The sequence below is a fragment of the Nyctereutes procyonoides genome, unplaced genomic scaffold (assembly GCF_905146905.1).
Source record: "Nyctereutes procyonoides isolate TBG_1078 unplaced genomic scaffold, NYPRO_anot_genome, whole genome shotgun sequence".
Lineage (NCBI taxonomy): Eukaryota > Metazoa > Chordata > Mammalia > Carnivora > Canidae > Nyctereutes > Nyctereutes procyonoides.
The window spans coordinates 44006546-44023302 of NW_026575030.1; the positions used below are offsets into that span (position 1 = coordinate 44006546).

Below are 16757 nucleotides of genomic sequence, written 5' to 3' on the forward strand. Positions count from 1 at the left end.
GGCAGGCTCCGGCACCCCGACCTTCGCAAGAGGAGCAACCTGGAAAGGCCTCCTTCGAGTGCACGCCATCTCCCCTACAGCTCCTTCCTCGACCCCACACAGAGCTTCTCAAGACACTCGCCTCCCCTGGCCTCGCCCTCTGTCCCTGTCCTCCTCCTGCAGACCTCGCTGCCCGGGGCACCCCCAGATCCTGCCTCCAGCTCTGCTTCTGGGGAGCGCGAGCGGGCTTCGGGGGGGCAGGCCCACGGCCAACTCCGCGTCCTCCTCTCGCAGGACCTCGGGCCAGCGCCAGCGCTGCGCACAGCTGACGACCCTTCTCCTTTGAAACCTCCCGACCTCACTGGTGGATCCTCTTCCATCTCTTTCACTCCCCCCCACCCCCCCCCTTTTTCACTCTACCTCCAAGCATAGAGTATGTCAAGACTCAGTCCTGGGCCCTCTTCTCTCTTTCTTGGAAGTCTTGCCCAGACCGTGGTGTAAATTCCGCTAACAGGCTGCCTTGAACCTCCATCAAGCCTTGAACCTGTTCCCCACCTGCCGACCTGCCTCATCACCGCAAATCTAGAAGCATCTTAAGCCGAACAGGTTCACACAGAGATCTTGATTCTCCTCACACACGTCCCTACCCTAGGCTTCTCCCGACTCAGTAAATGGTGCCTCGAGACCCTACCGAGTCTCTGAGGCCGAAAACCCAGAGGGGGGCATCTGTTCCTTTAGCCCCACCTCCGCTCACACCTAGAGTGACAAGTCCTGGTAACTCCACCTCTAAGACACGTCTCCATCTATCCACTTACCTCTCTGTCGCGACAATCCTCTTCCAAGCCACCACCGCCTGCCTGAATACAGCCACCCCCCTGGCCTCTTCGTTTCTGTCCTTGTCCCTCATACCCCACTGTCCATGCTACAGCCAACGTATTTTAAGAACAGAACCAGATCAAGTTGCTCTCTTGCTTAAAAATCTTCAGGTTTCCTGTCGTACTTCAAATAAAATCCAAGTTGTAACCTCAGTTTATAGAGTCCCACACAGCCTGCTCTTCCCTGACTCTTCAGCTTCTGATCCTGCCGCCCCCCCGGAGCCTGCCGCCCTCCCGCCTCACTGGTTTGCTTGCTCCTTCTCTCAAACCCAGGATCCTATCCTCCCAGGACCTGCACTAACCATTCCCGCTGCCCGGACTGCTCTTCCCTAGTCTTCACGGGGCTGGTATAGACGATGACTCAGGTCCAGGTGGAGGTCTCCTCCTCTAAGTGGTCATCCATTCTAAGGTAGCTATTCCGTCGTCTATCCCAGAATTGTCTGCACGGCCTTTATTTTTCGATTTCCTTATTTAATTCCTGTGTTCTCCCCCCTTCATGAGACTGTAAGCTCCACAGGGAATAAGAACGTTGTTATTTCTGCTCTACCCCCTGTGGCTAGAATTGTGCCTGGAATAGTAAGGAGACCTCATAAATATTTGCTAAGGAGACGATGTGACAATCTAGGCCTACCCTAGCCAACCACTGAGAGCCCGCTTGTGTAACGGACTTAAATAGGTCTAAGCATCTTCCTTTTAAAATGACAGTCGTACTAAAATAGAAAACCATACTCTTCAGCAACCATTCCAGATTAGCAAATAGGAACTATATTTACCTTATTATGACATCGTAGGAGTCAATTTTTTCTCCTAATGTCTTATTCTTCAGAACTCCTCCATTACCAACCACCACGCACTTTTTACACGGCACACTGTTGGGCAAACAGACAAGCGAGAGGTTGAGACATCTTTCACCTAACTGGGTGATTCCAAGAATTCGTTCAGACCTTCCGGAACCCGACGCCAAACTTCACTTGTTGCATAGGTAGAAAAAGAACCAATTGTGACTTAAATGTCTAGGGATACATCAGACGCAAGATTCAAGAAGTAACACTCCACAGGAAGTACATGACCATTAGCAACTAACAGTTGCTTCTAAGTCCATACACAGTCAGTCCCTCACGTGATTCTCCTAACCACCTGCTGAGACAGGCACACGCTCGCTCTTTCCGTTTTACAAGGGAAGAAAGCATTCAGAGAGGTGCTGGCCAACATTTCAAAGTCGTACTCCCAAGAGGCAGAATCAGAATTTGCATCCAGACCCCGGGATGACAAAATCACCACCTGGCCTGTGGTCCTGCGTGTTAATATTGATAGTGTGTCCACGTCACACCCCCGTACATTTTTCACCAGCACTGCCCACTCTGAGCATCCTGAGATTCCAGCTCTGGGTCACGGCCGCGTCTTATCAGTGTGCGGACAGTTTGGAATCCGGTGGGGAAGGTGTAGCCTCCCCGGCCCTGCCCGTGAGCCCTTCAGTTCCCCAAACACGTACTGCTCCTTGGAGCTTAACCAACGTAAACTAAAAGTCCACTCGGTGTTCCTGGCAGCTTTCAAGTAGATGACGAAGTGGGACCTCCTGCTGCTGGCGGGGATCAGCCCAGGGCCCGGGACTGTGTACCATCAGCTCTCCGCAGACCCGACCCGGCCCGTCACCGCCTCCTGGCCAGGCCTGGAGAAAGGACAACACAGATCATGTCCCTCTCCTTTGAGGGACGAGGCTACAGAGGGGAAGCCTGTTGAGACTGGCTTTCCAAAGCCTTCATGACATGAAAAGTGTAAAGAAAAAAAAAAAAAAAACCACCGCTTCTAGGAATCATGAAATAAAGCAGACCAGATGAACTCTAGACTCTTCGTAAGGCTCTTCGGAAATTAACGAGTAGCATCCGTCAACTCAGAGGGGCTCCTGGGCGGCTCAGCTGGAGGACCATGTGGCTCCTGACTTCCGGGCCGCGAGTTCAAGCCCCACATTGGGTGTAGAGATCACTTAAATAAACTTGAGTGAATCAGTAATCCCAGAGAATACAGGAATAACTAAAAAGAGCTGAGCGCTGGCCCTGTCGGGTTAAGAGGGGACAACGTACACGTTGCACACACAGATGCGTAAGTTGACTTTCCTCACTGGGGTCTGCTTAGCGCACCTATTCGGGAAGCTTCGAAGTGCTGGAAAATGCTCTTCTACGCATTTTGATTTGGGTCTCTCAGGTCCCCAACCGAAGAGTCCTGTCCTGTCCGACTCCGTCTACTTTGTCATACAAAGGAGAAGGTCCAGAGCAGGACAGGCGTCAGAGACTGGGTTGGGGCGACCTTGTCTGGCACTCCTGGAGGTCGTGCCCCCAAAAACTCCCACCGTGGGCAGCCCACAACGTGCTCTAGAATTCCAGGAAGGCAAGGTCACCCCTGCTGCTCTGCTTGGCGACCAGGGACCCGGAGGGGAGGGGAACGCTGGCAAACAGCCCAAACCCTTTCCTTTGTTGGGGGGGGGGGGAGGCCCCTCCTCCTCTTCACCGGACTCACCCACACAGCAGGTCTGACTCTTCCTTCCAGACCCTGGGGGCTCATTTTAATGCACATCAGAGGCTGGGCCTCCTGAGGCTGGCGCCACCTCCCCTGCCCCCCCCCCCCCCCCCCCAGCGAGGCTGGGCACCTCGGGCACCTCGGGCACCTCGGGCACCGGAGGGAGGATGGAACAGCGGCTCCCGACGCCGCATGGGGCTGCGGGGGAAGAGCCCTCACCGGGGCAGCGACCGGCCTCCCCGTCGGCTGCGGCGCCCCCTCCCCGCGCCCTCCCTGGAGCCTCAGCAGAGCCCCGACCCGAGCCTCCTGGGTGGAGGGCGCCCAGGAGGGGGCCCAGGAGGGCGCCCAGGAGGGACCCGCGGCTGCGCCCCGCTCCAGAGGCTCCCCGCGGCCGGACAGGCGGGGGAGCAGCGGCGCCCCTCGGTCATGCCGACGGGTCACGCCCCGGGCCTGGGCCTCCCGCCTGGGCCTCCCCTGGCCTCCCCCGGGCCTCCCGGGCCTCCCGCCTTCCTCTGGTCGCCCGGGCCGCCCCGTCACCCCGCGGAGCCCCGCGGCCCTCGATGCTTTGCGGCGCCCCGACCCCGCGCTCCCCGACACTTCCCGGTTTGCCCCCGGGCGGCGGCAGGAGGCGGGAGCGCCGAGGCCCCGGTCAAGGCAAGGTCAAGGCAAGGTCAAGGCAAGGTCAAGGCAAGGTCAAGGCAAGGTCGCAGGGCCCCCGCCGGCCCGGGGCTGCCCCGCCTGGGGTGTTGAGGGGCCACGGGCCCCCGGCTCGGAGCCCCCGGGCCCCCTGGGGAGGCGGCCGTCCCGCTGTCCCGCCCCGCCCCGCCGAGGCCCTGCCTGTGGTCGAGGCCCTGGGGCACCCCGCGGGCTGCACCTGCGATGGGGCGGGGGGGGGGGGGGGGGGGCAGGACCCCGGCGGCTGCAGCGGGGCTCCCCGGGCGGGCTCCCTGCGGGCCGTGGAGGGGGGGGGCGGGCGAGCAGGATGCGGGCGCCGAGGCCCGAGCTGCAGGGGCCCCCGGGGGCTGGAGAGCTCCCCCCGACCCCTCCCCCCCCAAGCTCCTCCCGCGTCCTCAGGGGTGGGCGGGGCGAGGCGCGGGGCCGGTTCCCCGCTGCGCCGCGAGGGCCCGCGCCGGGGTCCCGAGGTCACGGGGTCCCCTGCCTCAGCCACCAGCAACCCCCCCCCCGCCCCCGCCCCCGCACACACCGAGGGCCAGGAACGTGGGGCCCGCGCCAGGTCACGGAGCAGGCCGAGGTCTCCCCAAGAGCCGGCATCCCCGTGGGCGACCCCGCCTGCCGACTCCCTCACCCGCCCGCCCCCCCTTCCTCCAGCTCCCCCTTCCCGGCCAGGTCACGTCCCTCCTCTGCGGCCCAAGTCCCAGCCTCACACCCAGTCTGCGCATTTCGATAAAAGGAGGAACACGAGAAAACTAAACAAAAACACCAGGAAAAGGTTGCTCTGATTGGTTTTAAAAACGGTTTGTCGGGGTGCCCGGGGGCTCGGTCGTTGAGCGTCTCCCTTAGGCCCAGGGCGTGACCCTGGAGACCCGGGATCCCCCCTCGGGCTCCCCACACGGAGCCTGCTTCTCCCTCTGCCTGGGTCTCTGCCTCTCTGTGTCTCACGAATAAATAAATCTTTTAAGTAAAAAAAGGATGTTCAATTGTGGGGTCTTTCTGGTCTTTTCTCTGCTTGTTAAAATGTGGAGGGAGGTGCTGAGAACAGGAGAAGTCTGCAGGCCTCCCTCCACCGCCCCTAGAACCTCTCTGGGCCTCACTTCTCTCCCCTTTAGAGGGCTGGGCTGGACTAGGCCTCCGCAGGCTCCAGGATTCACCACTTTAGAGTCTGGTTCTCAGGCCAGGCAACAGGGCCAGGGGAGGGGAGCTTGGGTCATCAGGACTCTTCACAGGACAGCACGGTGCCCCCCTGTTCACCCACCCCAACCTGCTGGGCCTTGCTCAGGAGAGAAGCTCAACGATACAGGGGGGAAAAGCCCAAGACTTATATTCCCTGTTAAAAATAAAAGAGGAATAAAAATGGGTGATGCACATTTCCCATTGCATGGGGTCCCTGGTTCACAGAGAATCCCGGTTACAAAATTAGGGCAAAAGGCAATTTTCTGCAACGCAAATATTTTCCTAACAGTTATGATTGCACATAAGGAGGCAAATGACTAATTACTAAGTGACCAAAAACTTAGAAAAAGAACAGGGGAGTCTGGTTTTTTGTTTTGTGTTTCGGTGGCCACGGGGAGGGGAGGGCAGTGGTTAGCAAAGGGAGGAGGCCGAGCAAAGAGCAAGCGTGGGGCCGTGTAGCTCCAGGGGTCTTTCAGTGCCACGGCCGAACACACACACTCCTCTTCCCTTCCTCCCTTATTTCTCGCCCAAGTTCTTGACGGAAGTAGCTTTGGGGAAAGGTTCTCTCTGCCTCAGAGTTACATTAGTAACATTACCGGCCAGTATGGCAAATATAAGAAGTCCTTCATAGGAAATGTCACTTCATGGGCACAGGGTGAGTGGGGTGGGGGCGGGGTGGGGAAGCACCTGGGTGGCTCAGTCAGTTAAGCAGCTGACTCCCGATTTGGCTCAGGTCATTATCTCAGGGTTGTGGGATGGAACCCCAGACAGGCTCCTCAGTCAGCTTGGGGTCTGCTTGAGCTTCTCTCCCCCTCTGCCCCTCCCCCTACTTACACACACGTGAGTAAAATATCTTTTAAGAAAGGTGTCGCTTCATAAAAAAAACTTAAAATTTTAAAAAAAGAAATGCCACTTCGAAATGATCTACAAAAGCTTCCACAGACAACCAATTCTTCAAGAGACAAACCACGGCTGGCTTGGTATAGGGTTACATAACTGACTTCAGAATCCTAAATATTTACCAGGCACAGAGAGACAGGTGGAGACCAGTGGCCCCTCAATAATCATGTTTCCTTTGTCCCTCAAAATAGGACTTTTTTAAAATGTGGGCCACAGCCACTTTATTAATAATTTTTCTTTTTTTTTAGGCTTCATTCCTTGCCCAACTTCCAGCCACATGTGGCCTGTGACTGTAGCCCTAACCAATGGGATGCAATCAGTGGCTGCTAGCAAATGTTAAACCATCAGTTCGCTCTGGGAGGAAAAAAAAAGGGGATAGGAGACGCCCTGGTTTGTAGTGTTGCCAATTTCTCCAGGATATAAATATTCCCCAAATGGCTCATTCACCTTCCTACTTTGATGACACTGAACATGGAACTGGAAAGAACTACAGCTCTCACGCTGGTGTCAACTGGCTCCAGCAGCTGAGGACCCTGGATGTCATCCAGTATTGTCTGTGACTTCTGGGCAATGTCCTTAGGCAGGAGGCAAGTCCTAACTGACAGAGGCAGGGCCTTGCCCTTGACTCCTCCCTCCTGGCCAGAATGCAGATGTGACTGCTGCAAGTCGAGCCATCACACCGCATACTGAGGAAGAAGCTGTGTATGTAGGAACAGCAGACTCACGGTAGAACAGTCTAGGTCCCGGGGCACCTGGGGGGCTCAGCGCATGATCCCGGGGTCCTGGGATCAAGTCCTGCATCGGGCTCCTTACATGGAGCCTGCTTCTCCCTCTGCCTGTGTCTCTGCCTCTCTGTCTCATGAATAAATAAAATCTTTTAAAAAATTAAAAAAAAAAAAAAAGAACAGTCCAGGTCCCTGCTAATCATAGCTAAGAACATGGCCCCGGTGGGGGGGGGGGGGGAGGGAGTGTTGCAGGTCAGTAGTAAAAATGACAAAGCGTGACCTAATGCATGTATGCCAAAGGTCTGCACAAAAACAATATCCTACCCATTAGAGTTTTATGAACTTTAGGTTAGAAAAGAACATACGTGGTTGCTGTTGAAAGGTGATCAAAATTTGAAATTAAGTTTATGGCACAGTTTCAGATTATAACAAGTAAGGACAAGCTTAAATATGCAACATTTATGACATAATCCACACTTTGATATGTGGGCTCCCACAGAAAAAGGAGATACGTGCAGACAAAACCTAGCACTGTTCTGGAAACTATCTCCATGTTCACACCTCCGTCCAGTATCCTCACTTATGTATCTGCTAACGAGCACCTCTGTCCACTTGAGCAAGAGGAAAAATCCAGTCATTTCCCTTTGTAATGGAGGCCTGTACCGTCCCACTGGGCCACCTGCAGACCACCTGTACTGTCCCACTGGGCCACTGTCATCAGATCCTAAAATGTAGCTTTAAAATGTGTGAAGAGAGTCTACCTCCGTCCAAGTAAGTGCACCTGCTAAGGAGTCTATCTTTAAGAGCAAGTTCATTCCCACAGGGCTCACATGACACCAGATTTTTCTACAAACTAAACTACCTCTTGTAGTCAGAAAACATTATGTGAGCAAGCTGTTTGCCTCCCTCCTGTAAAATTCTGAATAAAAGGAAGAGAGTCGCTTCTGAAATCCAACACTCAAGTGAAACAAAAAGGATCCTCAGGAGCAGTTATAGGATACACAGGAAGGCAGAGGAAACAGCCCATGGAGGGGCCATGAGCTGGTTCACAGAGGCCAGGAATTAATTCTGCGGTAACAACAACTTGGACAAGATGAATGTGGCTTAAAATATCCTGACCTGGAACTAGCATGGCTCACCACACACTCCCTGCAAACTTCTGAGACCATCAGTTAGGCAGCTCCTAAATTAGCTTTGTAGTGTTTATTGGACGTACCGTAGAAATACGTACTCGACGTTTTAGGTAGGCACAGATACGAAGAAACTTTCTTGAGTGAAGACGTTTTACATTGGGGCCCACATTTTGGTTTTTTTGTTTGTTTGGTTTTTTTGTTTAAATTTTTTTTATTTATTTATGATAGTCACAGAGAGAGAGAGAGAGGCAGAGACACAGGCAGAGGGAGAAGCAGGCTCCATGCACCGGGAGCCCGACGTGGGATTCGATCCCGGGTCTCCAGGATCGCGCCCTGGGCCAAAGGCAGGCGCCAAACCGCTGCGCCACCCAGGGATCCCGGGGCCCACATTTTGAACCACATTAGCTAAAACTAAAAAGTAAACAAAAGCAAGGAAATCAACTCACTTGTCAAACTCATCAAAGAGATCACAACTCTGCAGTTTTGAAAGAGCGAGTCGAAAATATTCCGCTGCAAAACAAATGGAGTGGTATAAATAAAAGGATTCATGGCTTCTTAGGCACATAGTAAGCCATCTGCCCCCTTCCCTCCCCCAAGCCCATTTCAAACTGGTGCAGCTCCATGGATTTATTCTGTGGTGAAAATTAATGAGGCAACTGCAATCAGCCAGCACAGCTCAACAGGCACACTCAGAAGTGCTCTAAGGACACTTTCCAAAAACTCCAGGAAAGAGAGAGAGAGAGAGATGCTTAATTTGAAAACAATCATAAGAAAGTAATCCCCAAGAGATCAACATTAGATATTTAAAAATATAGCCTTTCAAACTGACATTCGTCTAGAAGCCAATATTTAGTAAGTTTAGGCGCAAATTATCAAATTCACTGCAATGTATTCTTGAGACACACACACACACACAAAACAAGGTCAGTTGAATATGCAAAATCTAACTCTGAAAACAAAGGATGTCACCTCCTGGGCTCTGAGGGTCTCTCAAAAATAATCTACACCATCAAGCTACATAGAGCCGGTTCGGTGGCCAATAAGCAAAGAGGTGAACCATTTCGTCATTAGTAGATGGAGTGATTCTCTCTCAATTTGGCGAAAGTAAAATAGCCACCAGTTAGCAAAATAAGATACCCAGAGCTAGAACGTAAATGGAGGACATAAAACAAAACCCAGAGGCCAAGAGGCAAAAAAGGGATCCAGGGAGGACGTTAACCCAACCCACAGGGTTATCCTGCTCATTCCACGCTGGAATAAAATAAGGCATCAGAAGGTTATTCGGTATCCTAATAATACTATGGCTACACTGAAGTAAAAAGCAGAAGTTTCTCAGTAAAAACAACAAACCTACCATTTTATTTTTAAATTCTTCGCTGCCTCAAAAAGGAGTGGGGATTTCTATGTTAAAACGTAATGCCCTTCATCCCATCCCCACATCATTTCCTTTGGGGATCATTACGAAGCAGAAAGATGAAAAGGCCTTACAATCACACCAACATGTGGCTCACATCAAACACCACTCACATTAAAAGGGTCGGGTAAAGAATGATATTACTGACCTGATGTTCTTATCCCATAGGGCAAATCAAACTTATCGCTACCATACAAGGAAGCAATCTTTTTAAAATCAGCTGCACACAGAAAAGGGTGAAACTGATGAAACCTGCAAGGAAAGGAAAAAGTGATTTTCCCAAATGCCTGCCCCCTCTGCGGCCCTTCTAAAATAAGGGCTGATGACAACTGCAGTAGCATGCTCGCCTTGATTACAGTGACCATATGTGAAGGTGTGATTATTTTTTTAATTTTAAAAAAAATCACCTCCGATGATATTCAAACATCACACAGAATGGAATATGCAGTGGAACTACACAACCAGAACGGAAACACTTTCCAGGCTGTGGAACCAAAATTATGTCACAGCTTTAGGGGGAGGGTTTGGGGGTGAGGTGGAGAGGGAAGGGGGGGATCAAAATTTAAAATCAAACCAACAGTAAGTGATAAAATGTTATCCACAGACAAAGGGAAAACAAAAGCATGGATGCTAGGCCGCTCCCAAATTTAAAACTACTGTAGGTACAAAGTTATAAAAAGATGATAAAAGTTCCATGCACCAAGGATGCAACACTGCTCTGATCTATTAAAACCTGCTCAGAAAAAAAAAAAAAAAGTACAACAAAATAAAATAAAAACAACAACAGTCTTGCTTGAGAACAAGGACGGTGGGCGTCCTGTCTGCTGTGCCCTGCGCAGCCCCCCGGCCCACTCGGGCCAGAGCCAGGCTGAAGAGAGCAGGACGTGCTCCGCCTCTGCCCCCGACTTTTAGCAGCCAGCACAGAGTGAGGAGGCTACTTATGGTTAATAAATGATCGAAGGAAGTTCAACTCCGTAGGACTTCTTTACGGAACCAGTAGGACATAGAGGGGGGAAAAAAGTTTTTTCAATTAAAGGAACAAGTCAAACTATCCCCACACTTGGCCCCACTTTTCCAGTCCTATCAGCTCTGCCCTCTTTTAGCCTAAAAACTGCAGGTGCAGATGAGAGCGCCTGGGGGGGGGGGGGGGCTCGGGGGCTGCATGACACAAAGGCAATATGTGCTATATGTTAGCAAATTGAATTTAAACACAAAAATGTAAGTTTTTTAAAAAGGCAACGAAGAGCAGTGGAGTAGGGGTGACAGTGTGCCGCTCAGGAGCCGCTAACCTGGGACAGGGGTGGAGTTAGACCTCACGGTGTGTTCAGACTCAGGAAACGGGAGGATGAGCACTCCCTGCACCTGTGCCCCAGACTTAGTGGGGACAGTGATACCGGTCCCGGGGGGGGGGGGGGCAGCCTTATTTAAATACCTGGGTTCCCAGGTAAAACGTTATTTATCCCCAGTGTCTACTGGGTTCCAAAGTAAAACCTATTTCTTAACTACAGGTCATGGTAAAAAAAAAAAAAAAAAAAAAAAAAAAAAGGAAAAAAAAAAGCCTAAAACCTAACTGGACACACACCCATGGGAAGGCCAGAGGCAGCCACGGCGCAGCTGTGATCAGATGCAGAAATGTCCGATGAAGCTGCAGTCTCCTAGAGAGTTGATGGTAAAGGAATGTGTAGCCCCACAAGGTGAGGAACCAGTAAGGAAAAGGGGCAGGGAGAGAATTAAGAGAATACACGGGTTTTTGATCTTTAATGGGCAAAGTGTTAAAAAGCCTGTCCCTGTTTTATATAATTAAATGTGACCAGACTGTCCTTTATTTCTATTTCTCTAGAAGCACGTTGACCAGCAACGTGTCAGAGTTGAGGGGACAGAGGGAAAGAGTATTGGTGGATATTGTGCAACTCCTGACAACCCCGTAACGATCATGATTTACATTCCCAGGACCTCACTGAAATCCAGTTCCTCAAAGTCAGGAAAAACTTCTCGTCACAGAAGTTTAACCTAAAGGCAAAGGAGAAAGAGCCCCAGAACGGGAAGGGTGGGAAATCACATGGGAACAACCAAGGGGGAAATACAACCCTGAGAAACAGTTCGCTGGGGTCTATAATCCGACACAAACAGGCCTCTCTAATCTCCCCTGTGAGGGGAGCACTGGGCTCACTGAGCTCTTCAAGGCCTTTGCTGCACATGGATGCAGATCGGACTAAAAGCACAAAAAGGAGACAGGATATTCAAGCTCTTCCCTAAACACAGTGTTTCTACCACCGCTAGGATTTACATGGGGGGGGCGTGAAAAATGATCACAAGCGCATTTTGAACATTTTGTGGGTCACACGTTCTTTTGTTATTTTTACCTCAGGAGAGAGGCAAAAGCTGGCTTCGCTAAACAAGGCTGGATCTTATTTCTCCGCTTCATTTCCACAGGCGGCACCCTAGGAGACAAAAGTAGGCTCAGTCAGAAACCAGAACCCGGCAGCCCGCCCCCAGGAAAGCCAATGCCCTGGGAGTCCGCTCGGTGCCCGCGCCGGGAGGACGCCTTCTCCCAGAAGCCCCCGAGAGGACAGTCCCTTGCGTATGTCTGAGGACGCCGGCCACAAGGCACGAGACTGAGAAAGGCCGAGGTGACAAGCCACCCGGAAATAACTCAGTGAGCAGGGAACAAAGGGCCTTCGAGAAGGCCTAGGATTACCACACTGTGGACCCCACGAGGAGGCTGACTTTTCAGAAGTGCCCCCACCCAGAGCCTGAGCAGCCCGTCCTCCGGCCCCATCTGGGGACACCTACCTGCAGCTCCCCAGACAAGCCTTGTCATCTGGACGCCACAAATCCCACTATTCAGAGTCCTATGGGACTCTCCTCTGTTCCTGGCAGAGGTTAGGCCCTTCTGGGTCGCCTGAATGGAGCGTTTGTCTCCACAACTTAAAAGGGTATTGTCAAACAAGACAGCACGACAACACAAATAAGCGAAGGGGACAGGGTGGCGGGATCCAGATTCAGCCAGCCTCAGTACTGCTTCACAGAAGAACGTATTAACGACCAATTACAGGAACAACTAATCGTAAACAACTAACCAATGTTCTTCTACAATCATGGGACTCCAACTCAAAGAACAGGCCTCAATTTTCAATTTTTTTTGTTGTTGTTGTTGTTAAAAAAATCCCCTCAGTTGGAACTGCTAGGTTTCTAAATGACAAAGCTAGTTTAAAGTCCTTACCAGAGAAACATCTTTTGTGAATACCCCAAGTGGCAAGAATCCCTCGACCTATATGTAAGGAAGGTACATAAATATGGGGGGCCAGCACATCAGACCATAAACACCAAGTTATATTCAGAGGATAAAATGAAGTATAATAAAAGTCTGAAATTTTTTTTAATAAAATTCAAAAAACCAAAATGAAGTTTAAGACATTATTTGGTTTCTAAAGTTTTAAAACAGAAAAACTTTTAGGATATTGTGAACACAAGCTCTGACGTGGCTTAAAGTTATCGGTCTTAAATAATTCTTATCTGTTTATTTGAGAGAGGGAGAGAGAGCACCGGCAGGGAGGGCTGACACAGGGCTCGATCCCAGGACCCCGGGATCATGACCTGGGCCAAAGGCAGACGCCTAACCAACCGAGGCACCCAGACACCCCCAGTCTTAAATAATTCTTAAGGAATCAAGTTCACAGCACAAACCCACCCAGGGTAACGTCCTACAGGACTTTACGTGACTGGGGTGAGGTGTTAGCTTTCGAGTGTCATAAACACTCCTCAAACTCTGATAACAAAAGACTACACGAAATTCAGATTCTTTACGTTGTCCTCCTTATCATTTCCCCCGTGACACACAATAGGATTTGTAGAGAAGCCGCTATCTAGTATCTAGTAACCTCTTTGCTTTCTCTCCTGTTGTCTTCCATTACTAAGTGTGGTACAGAGATAGCATGTGGCAAAGATGGAAGGAGAGATCCCCATGGTATAACCCTCACAGGGTGTGCAATAAAACTCCTCAGTCCTCTAGCTCGGTATTTAAGTCCAAAGCCTAGAAACTTAGGTCCAAACCTACCCACCTGGCATTGGGTTTTTCCAGTGACCATTTGCCTAACTTCCTTCCATGAAGAGCATTACAATAATTTTTCAAACAACCAGTGGTGAAATAAATTCAGAAGCATCATTTTTTTTTTTTTATCTAGTAGGGGGGAAAAAACAAACAAACAAAAAAACCAGAGACGTGATCTAGGATCTCCTATTAAAAAGCCGGCAAAGAGCACTCATAGTTTAAGACAGGAAATTAGATTGTGATTTAGTTTGATATCATACACTACCATCCACTCAGGATTTAAAGATCATCAAGACTCTATTCCTAGTCAAAGAGCTGATAAGAGGGAAAAGGATAAAAAGCTTGTAAGTTTTCTCTGCCATAAAAAAACTACCTGCGCCTCTTCAAAGTTTTATATGTGACGTTTCCAGTCAATGTGGTTTCATAAAGTATGTTCACCGTCATTCACCAAATATTTTTAAACGAAGAGAACCATACGTAGTGTTTATATTTTAGTCAACAATCTCTTATCCAAGCATCTTAGGCACAGTAGTCAAGGACCCCTGAGTCCAAGAATTAGTCCATCAATTCACGACGATGAAATATTATATAAAGAAAAATGTCGTGTCTCAAAGACAACATCACTGCTCCACTGAAAAGTCAATAAAAAGAAGGTGCTGTTTTATCAGTTTTAAACCATTAGAGCATGACATGTAAGCTACTAGAATGGTAAAACCCCAATTTATAATGAAAAGCAAGAAAAAGGCTCAAAATGTTAAAGACTTGGGGGAAATATATATATTTATAAATATATAAGATATATTTATAAATATAAAAAATATATTAAAAATATATTTATAAATATATATATATATATTTCCCCCCATATACATTATTTCCCCCCAGTATCATCTTTGGGTCTGTGTGAAAGACTAGTTTGGGGATTATTTTTAAAGAGCAAGAATGATGAGGCTCCTGAGTCAGTCAGGTAAATGTCTGACTCTTGGTTTCGGCTTAGGTCATGATCTCAGGGTGGTGAGATCAAGCCCTGCATCAGGCTCTATGCACAGCACAGCATCTGCCTGAGACTCTCTCCTTCATCCCTCTGTCCCTCCTCCCATCGTTCTCTCTCAAATAAATAAATTCCTTAGAATAAAACAAAAATAAAGAGCAACCATGAAACTTACCAATAGATGTTTGTTCCCCACAATATACAATGCAGCACATAATAGAGAAAGACAGCACTCAGGAATATGGCCACTAGGTACCCTCTCATGGCTGGCCCACCTGAAACACAGGAACGAAGTCCCAAGAAAAGGCAATAGTTTGTTATGTAGATGGGTTCACACAAAGGCTCAAATACAAGATTAGTGAATCAACAGAGAAAGGGCAACAGAGGCCTACATGATGTGCGCCTGTTGTTTTTGGCAACATCTACTAAATTTTCAGGGGAAAAAAAAAAAGCACTTTTTTTTCCTCTCTCCTCAGCTGGTAAGTCAATCCAACGTGACATGTAGACCAGTAAACGGCACCATTGTTTCAAAGCTGGTGGCGTCCATCCTACTTTCTTACATTAGAGAAGGAAAGAATTCACGCAGAACAAAAGTTTGCACATCTGCTCCATATCCAAAACTTTCTTCAGAGACACTATCTAATATCTATTTTCACTCTCTCAGTAGACGGTGGATACATGCCCTAAGATGTAAGCAAACATTGCATTTCTTCGGTGCTCAAAATGATCTTCAAATGCTCTACATTGTAATTTTTACAAGTCCTTTTTGTAACTTCTAAAAACCGAGGAGCGCCCGGCCCGCAGGGCTCGGTTGGTTAAGTGTCTGACTCTTGATTTTGGCTCAGGTGGTGATCTCCGGATTGGGAGATCAAGTTGGGCTCCACACTGGGTGTGCAGCCTGCTTAGGATTCTCTCTTCTTCTCCAAACACACACACACACACACACACTTTATAAGAACAGGACAAAAGCTACTAAAAAGTACTTCCCACATCTTCAATTTTTATATACTTTTAGGTTGTACCCATTTGATTTTTCAGTATCACAGCACAGGTAAATTTATCTAATTTCTTACTTACACTACATAGACCGCATAGTCCATTATACAGTTTTAGATAGAAACCTGGACACAACCCCCTTTTGAATACAAATTTAAAAACCCTTTATAGAATGTTTATGTACATATATACACACACATATCTAAAAAAAAAAAAAAAAAACCTCACCATATTTAGCTCTCACTTTTGCTTCCGAGAAAGTTCTCACTTCCCCATGCAATTAAATGCAAAAGGACAAATTTAATATATGGTTCCTTTTTGTTTGTTTTAGGTTCTTATTTATCCATGAGAGACAAGAGACAGGCAGAGACATAGGCAGAGGGAGAGGCAGGCTCCCTGCAGGGAACCCGATGTGGGACTCGATCCCCAGACCCAGGATCACTCCCTGAGCCCAAGGCAGATGCTCAACTGCTGAGCCACCCAGGTGTCCCTAATACATGGTTCTTATCATAGATTTCAATGCTGGTGCTTTTAAACAAGTATACTACAACTCTTTACCTCTTACGAAGTTTCTGCTTCACCTAGACAATTGCACGTACCATTCCTCCCACTCCTATTCATATCTATTAACCTCAATCGGGGCAATGCAGTGTAGACACTGCGAGTCTGGTTAGATACATTTCCACATAATACGATGCTGTGTCCCTTGTGACAGTCAAGTAAGTGCACGTGGAACTCTTAATATAAAACACTCCTTTGCCTTCATAAGCCAAAGATAACAAGTATAACTTAAGCTTTCTTTGATCACGTGGCATCATCTTAACAAATGTCAGAATTGTGCTGGGCTCCTCTGGAGCCAGCGACGGTGTGGGAACTGTCTGCTAAGCAGTCCTTATCCAGCAGGGATTGGTTTCCCCTCCCTTGCTTTCAGCTGTGGCTTCTCAGGGCTAGACCGGTAGGCAGCACCCCTACATGCCGTTGTTATAAGGGAGTTAGAAATGCCTGTGTAAAGAGAAAGCAAATAGAGGAGTTAAATGAGCTAAACTTTACACGTACTTCTAACTCAGGATACATAGTGCTCATGAAAAGTCAACACCGCTTGGCAATCAGATGACATGAATCATGGCCTAACTTCACATAACTCCTGGCTTGGGAGGGGGGTGCTTAGGTTAAACAGTTTACCTTGTCCAGCCCCAAGTAAACTCACGTGTTTACAAGGGAGAGCACACAGCCTACCTCTTCGAGCTAGGAGGTAAATTACCCCAAAGGATGGGCATCTGACACAACCTAGGACACAAAACATGCGCTGAGTTTGTGTATCTTACTGT

General features: G+C 49.0%; 1 protein-coding gene across 9 annotated transcripts in view; it reads right to left on the reverse strand.

Annotated features, from left to right (window-relative positions):
* The window catches only part of ST3GAL6 (ST3 beta-galactoside alpha-2,3-sialyltransferase 6), a 55233-nt gene that overhangs the window by 8348 nt on the left and 30128 nt on the right, over positions 1–16757 (reverse strand). For 7 of the 9 annotated variants that reach the window (XM_055315989.1, XM_055315993.1, XM_055315992.1 and 4 more), the window contains 5 exons: positions 14609–14708; positions 11755–11832; positions 9540–9643; positions 8424–8487; positions 1628–1723 (listed from right to left, as the gene is read on the reverse strand). In XM_055315989.1, the coding sequence (XP_055171964.1) occupies positions 1628–1723; positions 8424–8487; positions 9540–9643; positions 11755–11832; positions 14609–14697 (431 nt within the window). In that variant the 5' untranslated portion in view covers positions 14698–14708. Of the gene's footprint in view, positions 1–1627; positions 1724–8423; positions 8488–9539; positions 9644–11754; positions 11833–13452; positions 13472–14608; positions 14709–16757 lie in introns of those variants that run through there. The other 2 variants (XM_055315998.1, XM_055315997.1) reach the window with 2 other exon arrangements.